Source organism: Necator americanus, chromosome IV (assembly GCF_031761385.1).
Source record: "Necator americanus strain Aroian chromosome IV, whole genome shotgun sequence".
NCBI lineage: Eukaryota > Metazoa > Nematoda > Chromadorea > Rhabditida > Ancylostomatidae > Necator > Necator americanus.
Genome location: NC_087374.1, coordinates 23020013 through 23035561, shown reverse-complemented (window position 1 = coordinate 23035561; position 15549 = coordinate 23020013). Strand labels below are relative to the sequence as shown.

The 15549-nt window shown below is 40.0% G+C and overlaps 1 protein-coding gene across 2 annotated transcripts in view; it reads right to left on the bottom strand.

Annotated features, from left to right (window-relative positions):
• Window positions 1-1324: 1324 nt before the first annotated feature.
• The window catches only part of RB195_002418 (uncharacterized protein), a gene marked incomplete at both ends in the record, with an annotated part of 47579 nt that continues 33354 nt past the window's right edge, over window positions 1325-15549 (bottom strand). For both annotated transcript variants that reach the window (XM_064199667.1, XM_064199668.1), the window contains 25 exons: window positions 1325-1360; window positions 1473-1621; window positions 1675-1753; window positions 1814-1974; window positions 2043-2115; window positions 2270-2365; window positions 2427-2573; window positions 2629-2718; window positions 2774-2908; window positions 2969-3067; window positions 3715-3861; window positions 3958-4075; window positions 4590-4741; window positions 4791-4867; window positions 4918-5070; window positions 5312-5423; window positions 5477-5568; window positions 5625-5772; window positions 6866-6988; window positions 7483-7674; window positions 7778-7857; window positions 9548-9647; window positions 9754-10134; window positions 14930-15057; window positions 15134-15256. In XM_064199667.1, coding sequence (XP_064055548.1) covers window positions 1325-1360; window positions 1473-1621; window positions 1675-1753; window positions 1814-1974; window positions 2043-2115; window positions 2270-2365; window positions 2427-2573; window positions 2629-2718; window positions 2774-2908; window positions 2969-3067; window positions 3715-3861; window positions 3958-4075; window positions 4590-4741; window positions 4791-4867; window positions 4918-5070; window positions 5312-5423; window positions 5477-5568; window positions 5625-5772; window positions 6866-6988; window positions 7483-7674; window positions 7778-7857; window positions 9548-9647; window positions 9754-10134; window positions 14930-15057; window positions 15134-15256 — 3191 coding nt within the window. The remainder of the gene's footprint in view (window positions 1361-1472; window positions 1622-1674; window positions 1754-1813; window positions 1975-2042; window positions 2116-2269; window positions 2366-2426; window positions 2574-2628; window positions 2719-2773; window positions 2909-2968; window positions 3068-3714; window positions 3862-3957; window positions 4076-4589; window positions 4742-4790; window positions 4868-4917; window positions 5071-5311; window positions 5424-5476; window positions 5569-5624; window positions 5773-6865; window positions 6989-7482; window positions 7675-7777; window positions 7858-9547; window positions 9648-9753; window positions 10135-14929; window positions 15058-15133; window positions 15257-15549) is intronic.

The window sequence follows — 15549 nt, the reverse complement described above, 5'->3', positions numbered from 1 at the left end:
GGATCGACTTAATTGTATGCACCAAAATATTTCGGGCTTCTCCCCTTTTGAAATTCTGTTTTAAAGCCGCATTTTAATCCACAAGAGCAAGCTTCCTCAGAGAGATGTTGATGGGGAAGTTTGATGACCCTTCAATGTTTTAAAAATTGAAGCGCGGTGCAGACGGCTCGGATGTGGACCTAACACCGAATCCGAAGACGCTAGGAAGCGCCGCTCGTGATGCAGTCTCTAACTATACCGTTAGGCACAACCTTTTTTCTAAGGATGACAAAACTGCGAAGAAGGAGAAATCGAGGTTCTCTACGGGTTAGAGAAGCTCTACAGAGAAGATAATATCTTCTACAGAGACAATGTCAGTGATTTTGACGCCACACTGTAGAAGAGCGGGTGTGACGCTGTTTTGGATCAAATGTGAAAATACATCTCACTACGACCAATGCGTCCTCTTTATTTTACGTTATTACCTTGAAATGCCTTTAAAATTTCATTTAAACATCCAGCGCTTTTGCCGACCCCTTTTCTTGTCTAGATATAATAGCTATAGTGGATTACTGGGCTTATACGGCCCAATGCAGTTGCCCTCATTTCTGTCGAGGTGTGTCGTCTTTGAGCATATCCGAGCACATCTTCCTCGGTAATCGGAAAGAACCCGCAAAGAATCAGCCTATGTTTCGCGTAACGTTCGGATGTTCTCCACGTGTCATCCGCCAAATTCACCATTTTCGATTCTGTGTAAAGCTCTTTGCTATGGCATAACAAAGTCCAGAAGTATCCTAACATTCATCTAAGCAGCTTCCTCTCAATACTGTCGAGCTTCTTTATCACTCTTGTCGGTGCTGCTGAACCTTCCTATCCTTACTTAACGGTAGGACGAAATTCACACTTATTTCATTATTTTTATTTCGCATTCAGGTTATGGCGGCTGTCGAAGATGAGGAACTCATGTCCTCAGTCCTTCATATTCGATCTCCTTTGCTTCGCACAAATGATGAAGGAAAACACAACACATCCATAGAAGCTTTTTATTATGTAGCATGCATTGCACATAATTCATAAAAACATCTTCTTTATACATTATCTATCAACTATTGGATAGTAAGCATCTCTTCAGTGAACGCAAAAGGAAGAAAAACAGTAATATGGCAATAGATTGAGCAGGAAAATAAAATGTTTCTAGACGTCTTTTATGAGTGCCGGAAACAAACCCTCAAAACTAATAAAGCATTTGATCATCAGCCGATAGGAATACGGTGAGCTAGAGAACAACGATGAGAACGAAAGGCACAGGGGGCAAGATGAAATTAACATAGCAAATGTCGCATGCTTACGGCTCGATCGCGAACGGTGAACCGGGAATTTCCTTTAAAAAAGGGAAAATTTTGAAAGAACAAAACACTATCGAGCGATTTGGCAATGTATGTGACCACCGCTAGACCGAAGATGTGTATAGAAATCATGAGTCATCTACCAACCTGATCTCCATATTTGATGAAAATGAATCCTTTAACACGATCAGGAACTTTGTATGTGACAATATAATGGCCGTTGCCGTGATGTTTGACAACAACTTCTTCGCATGGCCCTTTGGTCGTCACCACTCCAACCATTAAAATATTTGGACCTGAACGACCACCCCATACCCACTTGAAAAACTCCGAATATCTCAAAACTGACCTGCGACAGCAGTGTCGATTGTGAACACAGCTGGTCGTCCTGGGAAGAATTTGTTCAATCCAGCCCCTTTTGCCTCCACCTGTTTTTGAACGTAAACTTTTTCGAAAACACAACAAGGAAATGGATAGTAGTAGTTCACCTTGCTGGCGTCTCCTTTGTACTCTGGAACTGTTGCAACAGTTCCCTTGGACGTCTTAGCTACTGCATCAATTTTAACGAAAGATGATTCGTTGTAACCGTTTCCACCAAGGACTTTTCCCTCGACGTGAATTTTGAACGGTGATCCAGGGATATGGATTCCTGAAACGTATCGAATCGCGTGTACATTTTCAATTAAAAATATGAACGATAGAAAGTCACAAACAAACCGTTGTACTTGATCGCTGCAATGTAGTCTCCTGGCGCCAGAGGGGTGTAGCGAACTTTGTATCCTCGTTCGAGCTGTAAAGTCACTTATAACACCTGTGAAAGGACAGGACCACAGTAGACATATTCTGAACACACTAAGGTTGAACTTTCGCTAGTGTTGCGTATAATAACGAGAATTCAACGTCATACATTCAAAAAAAGCAACTACACCAGAGCAATGTGTTACCTCATACGCATCGAGTGTAGCTTTGCTAGGACCATCCAGTTGTACGTTGAGTACACCAGCTCCTGCATTTGCTGTAGAAACGACGAATTCACACTTCTATAACGACAACAAGCTGAAAGTAAGAAAAGTGAAATGATTGCGATAATGTTTGCAACACCTGTCCGGTTGTTCCTCTCCTAATGCCGTCACCGGTCACGCTTAATGCTGTGGGATCGCATTGGTCGCGACCACCTACCCTGAGGCGGAACGGGGAATCTCGCATTGGAGCGCCGTCCAATGTGACATGAATGTAATGGTTGCCACTCTAAATAACCATCTCATTCATTGTGGGCGAAAACCTATGCGAGGCTAATTCACACCTCTTTCGGTAGAAATCGTAATGCGTAGCTCTCACCATCCTCAATGGGAACGATATCTATCGTTTCAATTTCATTAGTGGGTGTTACCACCTAAAACTAGCATTATCTCCTTAAAAACGACACATTCCAACATTTGCAAGGTGACCTTCGCTTCAAGGTGTCCTCTTGCACGATGTGTTAGCACAGTAAATGTGAACGCCTTTCCAGCTGGGATCCCTTGATCATGGAATTGAGCTAACTCAAGCTTTCGTGCTTCACCAGTGGCGGGAGCGATAAATACCTGCAAAACACACAACAATAGGTAACAAATTCAGAAAGTTGCTCTGCTAAACTCGTCTACCTTGAATGGAGAGTCAGCGATGTGCTGATCGTTGAATTTTATCGCAACAATATATTCTCCAGGTTGATCCACCTTGTACTGGACGTGACAGTTGCCATCCTTGAAATGTTAGGTCCAGAACAGACAGAATTACATTTTGTAACCGACATATGCGAGTAATTTAATTGAGTCTACAGAAGATTCAAAGGCAACAAAAGAATAGAAAAGAAAGAAGAAAGACAAGATTTTCTCATTTCTTCCGTGTAAGCGAATAAAATGCGCCGCTCGAAACCCTCTTTCCTAATTCTTTGCTCACAATAACTTGTCAAATGTCGACTGAGTGCGTGTAGCTCGACACTTTTTCCTTTTAGAAGTGGGTGATCTGTTGCAAATAACAGACAGGTGAAAAAGGCATGATCAGCTCACACAAATGAATTGATGTTGAAGAATCTATTAAAACTGCAACCTCAACTTTGCTTATCATGCATCTCGCTAAAGGTTGAGGTTATAGTTCTAGTAGATTCCTCTACATGAATTCCTTTCTGAGAGCTGAACATGCATTTCTCACTTTTGCCTATTACTATTAAAATTGATCTTGTATATTTCAGTTTTTAGTTGCATACCCCATTAACATCAAACATCTCCAACTAGAATTTGTGAAGTTCACTTCATTTCAGATGATCTGAAGAGTTTTATGCCCTATTTCAAACCTAACGGCTGCTTCAAACTTAGTGACTATACCAAAACTATCACCTCTAAGCTAATACCTTGTGGTCGTGGAACGCCATCACAGCTTTGCTCGGCCCCTCCATCGTTACTGAGAGATTGCCAGCTCCTGCTTCACGTGTGTAAATGTTAAACGATTGCGGGAAATTTGTCTCACCACGGACAACGCCGAGGCCGGAAGCTCTCACCTTCAAATGCAAAAATTGATTGCGAAGTTCCGCAAAAACACCCGATCTCTCTAATGATTTCTCTAAAATATCTAAAATAAGATCACTTGTCCAGACCTTATGTGCTCCACCTTCTGCAAATGGTCCAACAGTATACTGCAAAGGTGAGCCATAAATATGGGCGTCTTTATGTAGTATGGATAAATGATGCACACCCTCCATTTTTGGCATGAATCTGCAAAAAGAACTCAATTTGTTTGGTGAACAGTGAAGAGAAAACAAGAAAACTTGACAATCAAGAAAACAGGGCCGATTTATAAGTAGCTGACGAAAACTGGATAAAAGGTTAAAGACAGTAGAATATGGCTTCTGATCTACAACACCTTTTGTTCTTAAAATGAAATCAAAGTCGCTACTAAATGGACGGAAATACTCTGTGATTCCGCAACTGTTCGAAGAAAACTAACAAAAACAATGAATTGCGTGTTCAGAACTCATGAAAAGAAATATGAAATGTACGCACAAGATGGGAATTGCAATACATTACATTTGTAAAATTTGCACGACTCAAGAAGCTCAACGTAACCAGCTGAAAATATCTTGTACATAAATCAAATGGATAGTCTCGCGTGTTTTGTCCTATCAAAATAGGCGCTGTTGCAAGATATCTAAAGAAAGTTGAGGTTATAAGGGCGCTATGCTAAAAATGAAGTGGATGATAAGGCACAACTTTAACTGCTCAAACTGACCTAATCTGGAAGAATTGATCACCGAGGTCTCTCATTTCAACATCTTCGGTGCGTCCCTTTGGATCCAACACTCGTGCTCCGCTATTCATAGGTGTCACATTGGGTAGCTTCAAGAAAACTAACGCCTCCTTGTTAGGAAGACACAGTCCAGCCTTGAAAAGAAAAACTTTGAATCTTGACCGCTGAGGAATTTACAGCTACCTGTTCCGCCTTCTTATGAATCTCTTCAACCTTTCTTCCAGCTCCTTTACCGGTGCAATGTACGGTGAACGGACTGTCTGAAAACCGCTATGAATAGTTTTCTAAAGACTATATAGTTTATTTTTACCTTTGACATGATTATCGGCGAATTTGACAGCCACCACATACACTCCAGGTTCTGTTGGCTTGTAGTTCACCTTAATAAGTCCGGCCTTCACTTCTTTGCAAGTTAGTTCCGCCTTCGATGGACCTTGCACTGAGACGGACAGACCTCCATAACCTAAAGGCAAACTATAAATACGTAATTCCACCTGCTGTGATTTTCTGATCGATATCCTCAATTTTGTGACAGAATTATTTCGATAAAACAACGTTGCATGCTGCCGGTAAACAAGAAGAGCAGTTGTTTCCCATATGATAAACGATAGGAATAAAAATATTGAGGCAAAAACATAAACAATGTGTCGTTCTTTGAGAAATTAATTATATTAAAATGAATGCAAAAGGAAAGACACTCATACCTGCTTTGCTAGTATCGATAAGAATTTCATTATCTTTCAAGCATTCAGCCTTCATTTTCCCAGATCCACTCACTTCAACTTTGCTTGCATCACCAACTTGTGATTTGTCGACCTGAAAGCGGGAAAATGAAATTTTGTTCACAATAATCTTCCCAAGAAACTAACCTTGATCTTGAATGGAGCTTTTGGTAGAAGTTTTCCATCTCTCTTAACGGAAATCAAGTGCTCACCAGCTTCACGGGGTGTAAAAGAAACACCTAGGATCGCACGGTTAAAATTTTACAACTTCGCGCCAACAACGAAGAAAAAAAACCTAGTCTTCCTCCTTCAATGAGTCGAACAAAACAGGGTTCTTCGATACCAGAAGGGGATTTGATTGATGCCGAGATACCCTTCAGCTCTGATTGTGTGATGTTCAATGCAACTTCCGATGTAGAACCGACGGAAAGATGTGCGCGTTTCTTAATTTGGATACGTTTTAGAGCATGCTCGATTTCACCGCAAGTCCAAAAATATCGATTCTATCGATCTACTGAAATATCTCCCTCTAACCATAGTGATGTTATTCAAACTGCGGAGAGCAGCAATACAAGACCGCAACGAGAAGACGACTCAACAAGCTCTTCCTACTCCTTTCAAATCTTGTACCAGAGGAACTGAGAAAGTTGATACTTCCGGGGCTATTATGGGTGGGAATACCTGGCATACCCTGTTAGTTAAACGATATGCCTACGCTGAATGGTACATGCGTGCAGCGATCGGTCCTCTTATTCGTAATACTATAAAATTAGAAGCTAATTAAGCTAATTCTACACAAACACAAAATTCTCGTTCATTCGTTCATGAAAAAAATTCTCGCGAAACTCGGATGCAATCAAATCAAATTGATCCATGTCAAATTCATACCAATACTTCTGTTATGCACCACGACACGAAAAGCCTGTGATCGTAAAGAGTCACTGTTTAAAAGAATGTTAAACAGGTGTTTCCCTAAACTAACAGGTGTCCTTCTAAAAAACACCCTCGCCAAATGCTGTAAACGAAAATATGCAAAAACGCTTTGGAATGCGTCTCTGTTCCCGCATCGATAAACTTGTATCGCAGCCTCGCACAAAACATCAGTTATGCAGTGCTAGAATTTTAGTGGTACCTATACAACATCAAAGGTTGCTCAGTAACTGATTCAACTAACAAATTTCAAACAAGAAGGATCGATTATGTCGATAACTCCTCAACGGCGGAACCGACTTTAAGTTTATTTATTTATTTATTGAAAACACCTACAAGTGTCCCATAAAACAAAAACAAGATAGAACAGAGCTCACTAGCTAAGGGGTGATGGGTTGGCAGGTCATTATCCTGTTTCAGAAGGTGAGAAATTTTCACGTGAGATCATTTTCTCAGACCCAGAACACTACGGTAGATGAAGTTAGATAGAAAAGTTCGAAAGTATAAGTTCCAAAGGCTAGCATGAAATTACATGTTGCAACAAGTTGGATAACGAATAATGAAATGCTGGAAACAAATTTTAAATAGATCATGCACTATCCATACCTGTCCCTCTCCAGCAACCAACACCGTGAAAGGCGAGTCGTGAACTTCTTTGCCACCAAGTTTGACATGGACTTTGTATTCACCGGGAACTGGTGGCACCCACGTAACAGAGCATGTGCCATCCTGGAAGATGTAGAGGGAACCATTTGAAAATATTAACTTGTTGAAAAAAATTGGAAAAAAAATTAAGTATGAGGACTGACACAATTTACAAATAAGTGTAAAGATGGGTGCAGAAAGTACAAGGGGTTTGGTAAAATGAAATATTTCTCATAAAATTTTCCAACAACGCATGAGATTAATTGTAGCTGCACGTGGAGGCTCCAAGTTGGCTGAATTTTAGAAGGTAGAATACGAAATCAGATCACAGCAGAATGAGAAAAGGAAAGGAATTGATTTTACTTTAAGATCTCCTAACACCAATTTGTTAAAATAGCACCTATTCCTTGCGCCGCATGTCTTCAACCTGATACCGTGATCTGCTTTCGATTGGGAAAAAACAGGAGACGAAAGGGTACGTCAAGTACATCGCGCGTTGCTGCATACATGTAGCCGTCACAAGGACACATTTGGCGCTGACTGTCAAATGAGGAGCAAAAGGACTCTCGATGATTAACCTTATTGTCATGGATCTTGATAGTGCTTTGAGCAGGTCCTTCGATGCTAACAGATAGCTCTTTGGCAGCTGATCCTTTTGCACAAACGGTAAATGCAGCTGGCTCTCCAACAATCGAGTTCAGCAGACCAGGGCCATATACGGTAGCAAAGCCGTCTTTGTAGCCATCCACAAAGAATCGAAGTGGGCTCCCCTGGAAATTGCAGTATAGAAAAGAGAGGGGTGATGGGAGAAACCATAGTTATGAATATAATAATAATACATAATAAGCTTGAAAGAGAAGAAAGCAGATCTACCGATATATGCGCTCCATCTTGTACGATCGAGAGTTCATGAGCTCCGTGTTTTTTCGGCACATATTTCACTTGTATGGTACCTTAAAGGTTAACATTAGGCCACCTTTAGAAATATGTAGAAGGACGAAATTCCCCATTTGAGAGAAGAAAAAAAAAGAGAAAAGATAACGATTCACTTTTCACAGAGAAACCTAATCTATTTTGATGCATTCAGCAGCGCCTCTATATACACATAAATGAATGGAAACGCTTGAAGGATTCAGCAACGACGAAACGGTTGCCCCAACTAGTTGTCAAAATCTCTCAGCTTGAATAATTGCATCAGTACAAAGAACAGCACATTGAAAAATTACTGGCTATTAAATAGTGGGATCCATATTCACTATGCAGCTTCTAGATGTTCGAGTTTTGCCTCTCTGTAAAAATTATCATTTTCATATACTTTTTTCTGTTCAAGTTATAGTTTCTGAATGTTTGTATCATGGCTGAAGATAGGTAGGACAAACCAGAACAAAATGAGATAATGCCAGCTTGGGAAGATGTTTGTGCGAAGTTTTTACATTTTTTGCCGTGATAATCTCGACTCTGCCCGCAAGATACTGAATTCTAGAAGGAAAATAAAAATACCACCACATCCAAACAACTCATATTCGGCGATGTTTTATATCCTGCATTCTTCCCTAATGCACCTTCAAGGCTTAAACTCACATGATAACAGTAATGACTTTTCACAACAGCTACCCTTCATAAAATAAGTGATTTATTTATGTGCTACATCACAGAATGTTGTACCTTAATAAACACCGAGAAAGCACTTCTGAGACAAAATGGTTTTTGAGTTGGTCATTTTGAGAGGAGCGCATATCTTTCTGACCCGAAGATAGAAAAGCGAGAAACGATCTATTTAGAAATACCTAGGAATTTAATTTGAAAAAATTTTATGTTTCCTATTGGAATTGAATACCTGCTTAGGGAGTTCTTTTGCTATCCCCACAACTACGTTTACCACATTTAAACTTGAAATTAAATAAAAACGAATTGAAGAAATAACGACTTGCAGAAAAAAAAACCTTCCAATGGGACTAATTTGTATAGGTGGATCGGAACGAAACTGCTGGAGCAAGTTTCTATGTTGCAAGAACGTTACTGCGCAGAATCAAACTACATTTTGCTTTGCGATCCAGCTTCATTCAGCATGTTTGAGTGCTATTTTATAATGTTTTTTTAGTGGTTACTATTTGAGAACTATGATTTATTAATCTTAATCTCAATTCGTAATCTTAAACATACAACAAACTCGAATACGAACGAATGAATGAGTAGACTGAGCGACTCACACGTGACATTCCTCAGTAGTGATCTGAGAAATCAATCTTTCAGTGTGCTAGAATGATTAAACACGGCACCTGATTTTACACTCAACGAATACGGGCATGTTACGAAATGAAATATGTACTAGGGCAGTTGGTACACGTATGTGCACCTACACAGTCACCTTAACTTGCAGCTGGTTGACGAATAACTTGTTAATTAACAATGAGACCTAAGGCGACAAAATTCAAAACGCAGCATCGGAGCAATGATTCCGAGAAAACATATTTTAAAGCATTTCAGCGATCTGCAGCGTACACTTTACACTAGCCCCTCGAAGAAGCAGGCACGATTTATGGCAGCATCAAATTTCGATACTGACCATAACATCAAAACATAAGTGTAAAAACGGAAGAAGCTCGAACCGAGTAACCGAGTAGAAGTGAAAGAGGCACCCACCGTCATGGTTATCGATGATTTCAGCCTGATCAGTGTTCTTGGACGGCATAGTAACGAACGCTTTCAACGATTCCGGGCGAACGTAAGGAGGTACGTTTAGCTTAAAAAGTAAAATTATAAATCAACACATTCTCGGAGGAAGCCAAAGTAGTCGTTCTGAGAAAATTCGAACGGAAGATAACGGCTGCTTTTGTATGAGCACCTACCTTAAACTCTCTAGTGTAAAACGCTGTAGAGTTAGGAGAAGAGACTGGTGGCGAAGTGAAACTTCGTGCTGTTGTTGGCGGGGTGACACTTCGTTGTGGTGGCGATGAGGCTGTGCTTCGTGATGGGGGTGGTGACGAGGTAACACTCGACGGTTTTTGGTCAAACGATGACTTGTTGCTAAGTACACTTGGTGGACTTGCAGCGTATCGGTAGCGATCACTTGTTGGACTGGTACTGTATCGTGAGCTCGTGTATTCTTTGGTATTATTATTGTTGCTGCTTACTCCAGAATAGTACTTTCGCTCATAAGCTTCTATCGGATCCTGTTGCACCTGTTGTACGTGCGACTTTAATGCTCGCCCGTGATCTGCAGGAACTGCCTGAAAATCAAGAGCGTCTAGACCAATTAACCGGTTTCATGTGACAACAGAGAGACAGTGAAAAACAACAAACTGTTACTTCAATCAAAACAACAGAGTCACAGCTGTGATCTTAACACGCATAGCAAGAATCCTTCTCATCTAAACACTCTCAAATACCGCTCATACATAAATTGAGCTGCATTTTCGGCACTTCACAGATGAGAATTGCTCGCGTGCCCGTGAATGAAGGCTTCGATATAGTAAGGTTTATGTAGTATAAACGAAGGGCAATGAGATCTCAGAGATCGCACCTTGGGAAGCATCAACTCATAAGAAATTTTATAGTATCGGAACAACAGCCATCTATTTTCAAAAAAGAAAGAAAGAAAAGAATGTGATCCAGTCAAGAAACACATCAGAGATAAAAGATAACGCAAGTTTCCACCGAACGGAAATAGAAGACACGAAGAACTGTTAAAACGGCAGCAGAACGAGTCAAAACTCCAAAATGATCCAAAACAAAAACTGTTGATGAAAAATTGGAACTAAAATATGTACCTGTACTTGTTTTCTTTCGCAGCCGAACAATTTTAACTACACTTGGACAATAAAACTTTAAAAAAAGAACTTGTTAATCAATCTACACATCCGAAGACTTGGGAAAAAAAAATAAAGGAAATGATAAGCTCTGATGACGATTGAAGTCTGGACTGTTTCTTGGGTCAAATGAAGCTGGCTGGGCCGCTAAGAGCAGCATGGTTGGGTGAAAAGTGGCTTTGTGGCGGAGTCAGCCCCAGGCACGGCACACTCCACCAACTGTTTCCGAGGCTGTGGCAAAACATGAGGTCAAGAGATACGTAACACAACCATAGCTGAACAACTCGTGCGGTAAATTCTGTGCCGGTTGTGTTGTACCAAGCGAAATCATGAAATTACAAATTTAACAGCAGGCTCGGAGGAATATTTCTCCCTATGCACAAGCGCTTTTCGAAGGTAGTATTCAATTATTTCTAGCTAGGATCTTCAAAGAGGCACATCAAGTCACGTCTTTTACTGAGCAAACAGAGTATATATATATATATATATATATATATATATATATATTTGTTTATTTATTTATTCATGAAGAACAATTAATTGCAATTTCTTGTCCAGAAACGGAACTCTAATTTGCAGACAAGATTACCGAGGAAGACGTTTGATCCTAAAGAGTAGAAATGGATGTGAATGTAACATCATTACTAATAGCCGCAGACTCAATACGAACCATTAGCTCGCATGCAAATGAGTTGAGTATAACTAAGTTAAGTAACTAGATACAGTCGATAATACATTTGCATACGGGTGCATAACTCAAAGGTTCAAACATTAAAAAGATTAACATTTTAGGAAGCGGCTTTATAATTTTCTCACACACCTAAACATCTGAGCTTCAATCAATCATGCAAGTACCTGCAACGACGGTGTAGTGGAGATCTCTAGCCAGAGTTGAGGTAAACAGGGGCAAACGGAGAGAAAGAAGCTCAGCTGTTCAGCAGCATACACAATGTAGTTGCAGCTCCTTCGCGCTTTAGAGGTGCCTCATTTTCTGATGTTAATAATGACCAACGGTGCTGAGTGGAGGAGATATTTCTCATAAATAGTGAATAGCCATCACTTATAGATCAAGAAGTTAGTTCTTCTCAAGCGATGATGACTGCATTCTTGCAGCGCATGCAAGTGGATTGTCATAAATATTTACGTTACTGAAATGCCAACAAAACTCATTTTTGCTACATGTCAAGCCTTAGTTGCACTCCTATTCTTTTTATACCAACCAGCCCATTGATCGAACTCATTGATTAGTTCGATTAATTGGCTGTTCACTCTGATTCCGTCTAAGCTGTATGCTGATGAAAAACAGCAGCTACGAGAGCGATAAACATCAAAAACTCGCAAAGGCCTGTTCCGCATTAACGCATATTAGCGAGATTGAAGAGGACATTCCCGTATATAGGTAGTACTCGTAAATAATACTATTTACTACACAAAATTTTTATTAACAAAATTTTGTTACACATAATTGTTATGTGAGCGCGATATCTTTTTCCCTGCTCTCTTTTCAGCATTTAAGACAGCATAGCACGAAATTGCCAATGTTGGGATTTCTTCGTGGATAGGATATTACCAGTGTAGATTATGAATGTGAGCGTGTTTAATTCAATTCTTCCTGATAGTCTAGAAAAACGGCGAGGAAAACAAATTCGAGTTCGAGTTTTCCAGTAGTCTATTCAACTAAAACGAATGGGTAGGTTGTTGAGGGATCCGGGCAAAGGTGGTGTTTTAAGGTGGTCCTCGTAGGAAATCGAAATCAACACCCATAACCCCATCTTTTCACTGGAAAATCCCAACATTGTCAACTTTTTGGTATAATCTAATACTGATGCTCTACTACGAAGAGATAGCTGTAGGGATGCACTTGACGCTTATAGGCGCTTCTAGGGTCAGTTAACATTAGTAATTCAGAAAAAAAAGCAAGTGAAACAGCATTCATTGCACTCATGTCCCCAACAATGCAGTATTACGTATTACGGAGATGTGTTTGCAGGTGGGGTAGCTTCTGCTTACTATTTGAGTTACATCGTTCGGATTGCAGACGCTGGATGTAGGGCTAGTACGTAGGTTATGTACGTTATATCGTGTAACAAGTTGCAGTGAAGGTGGAAACAAAGATGTTTCTTACGGCTTTTTCTGGAACAGTAGCCGAAATTAGGCGTGATTATGTTCATGGTCGTGAAGTACTAACTAAGTAGCTATTCATGGAGAGATCTCAACAGTCCTGTAATATGCCGTTCTTAAAGAACCTCATCTCCGGCACCCCTGAGAATTCTACAGAAATAGATGTTCCAGAAGGTCGTGACGAATGATCTACGTAAAATTAAACGAAACAAAAAAAAAGCGAAAGATGAGTTCTCTTACTGGAGGTGTGTGACTTCTTATCATGAAAGATAACCAAACTTGTGCTTGAGAAAAGAAATTTTTGCTCTAGAGTGAATCCTCAATTGTATACATCAATCAGTGTCGATTTTCAGTATTTGATACGAAATGCTTTTTTTTCAAGAAATGAAAGATATTAATTGCAGCATTTTGAGTGAAATCTAATGTCCAATATCAGTGGAAATAATGTTATTCGAAAGATCGAGAAACCGCCTCTTCAATGACGTCAACGTTACGACGTTTCGCGTAAGCTATGTGACGTCTTACTCATCACACATAAAAAAAACCAGAAAGTTAACTGATCCTTTCGAGACGGAACATCAAGAAGTACAAAGTTACATTTCTCTGGTAAGTCTGAAGAGCTCTGACGTCTAGGAATACACATAACATCATAACTTCAAATTCAGAACTAAATTCTCCCAGAGTACATCGACTACAGCAGCAACGAAGCAGATACCTCTTTTGATGCTATTTTTGGATGCTTTGTTCCAATTTTTGCGAAAATGAAAATTCAAAAGAAAAAAAACGATATGTTGAACAACAGTAGCCGCATAGAATGACCACACATCAGTAACAATGCCACATTATTTGCTCGCATTTAGTTTAAAACAAAGCAAAACGTTTCGTATCTATTTGCAGTCATAATTAGAAATACCACCCATAATTTTAAAAGAAGAAAAAAAGTTTCCTATATGTACTGAAGCCAAAAGAGCCAAAAGAAGTGCAAAAAAAGTATTGCGGCGAAAGAGTGCTTGATAAAACCCTTGATAAGCTGTTGTGCGACACTACATATGTTACAAGCTTTTGGTTGCTATGGCTGATCAAAACCTTGGTTGTAGTTCTTGGTAAATTGCAAAGATACAAAATTTAGCAACTACGACTTACAGAAAAGAAAAACGTTGCTATCGAAACTGCTTTTCAAACTAAAACAAAGAAGAATTTCAGTTGTTTCGAGCTACTTGCTCTTGCTTGGATCACGTAAATGAGTTCCATGAGTGCGAAGATTCTCAAGCACCGTGGTATCAAGTTTCAAAAACGCGTAAGAGTAACAGGAGAAAACAGAAACCCGAAAAGAGAAGAGAGAGTTATTATCAAGTGTTATATTCCCGAAGAAATTCCAACCTGTAACAGCAGATTATATGTCTTGGAATTTACTTCTACAAACACTTTTGAGGGTTGTGCAAAGCCTACGAAGTCCTAATAGAAGTGGGAAGTAGCGCTACGGCAAACAAACAAACAAATATGTCCAAATTCCGAGAAACGGCGAAAACATCACAGGCACAGAGCTTCAAAACAACTACCTCGTCTGTCGCAACCACACAGTTTGAAAAACACTTCCAGTAACAGATTAATAATTACTACATTTTCAACGCATTTCCATTAATTTACTCTCGCGCGTGGTGCGGGTAATTAAGGAAATTACGTGCAACGCAAAACTAGTTTCGGTTTAGGGAACATCCACCGTTATAAGAACTACTGCACAGAGTGCTAGATTCAACTAATCATGTACCTGTAGCGACATTCGCGACACCTATATAGATGAATCTACTTAGAGGTAAAAGTGTCAGAAACGCGCCAGTTCCGCGACAATAGGAAAAACAATGAAAGGACGGCTTGCAAGAGGTTGCTCATCATCAACATGCAAGTAAGCCGCATTCGCCCGAGTGCTAAGGGAAGAGAATCAGCGAGGACGTTGCTCCCTCACGCATAAATGATTGCTAGGCCAACGATCGAGAGCGGAATGACATCGTCGCTTAACAGCACTACCGTTCCATTAAATTTAACTGACACACGACATACGAGGGAAATCAGTAATTTTCTGGCAAGGAACACCTACTTCGTAGTAGATTTCATCTACTTTGTCACCACCATAGTAAACATCTAACGTATTTGGTCCCGGCTTTGTTGGATGAAATTTGACGAGATCTCGGAACCTTCCGGACCCCAACGACTTCGACTCCACATCTGAACACCAAAAGTAATATGGAGGCAACAACAGCAATAATATCTTTCCAAAAACAATAAGAAATCAAAAATTCACCGTATCTTACAGCAGTGGGCGATCTTGGAACAACAGCCAGTCGAGCAGAAGGTTCGCTCCGATTTCTGTCGTATGAAACGATACTCCAGTCGCCGATGGGTACTTGAGCGCAGTTGAGTTTTTCTATAAGTGAATGCATCAACTACTGGGACAAGGTTTCTGAAGGAATGATTAAGTCCCTCAACCGGCTGAACACTTTGCTTCTGAATTCAAAGGGCAACTGAAAATACAATGAAGAAGAATTGAAGTGAATGAAACAATGAAGACGAAAGTTAAAAAAAAAACGCGAAGCAACGTTTTTTTAGGTTCACTTTTCAATTTCTCATCCACTTTCGAAGTTTTGATATCCCTGACAAAAAGCTGGCGATTCGGCCTACCTACGTATTTTTAAAAAAGCCGCGCATTCGTCTTTCTTA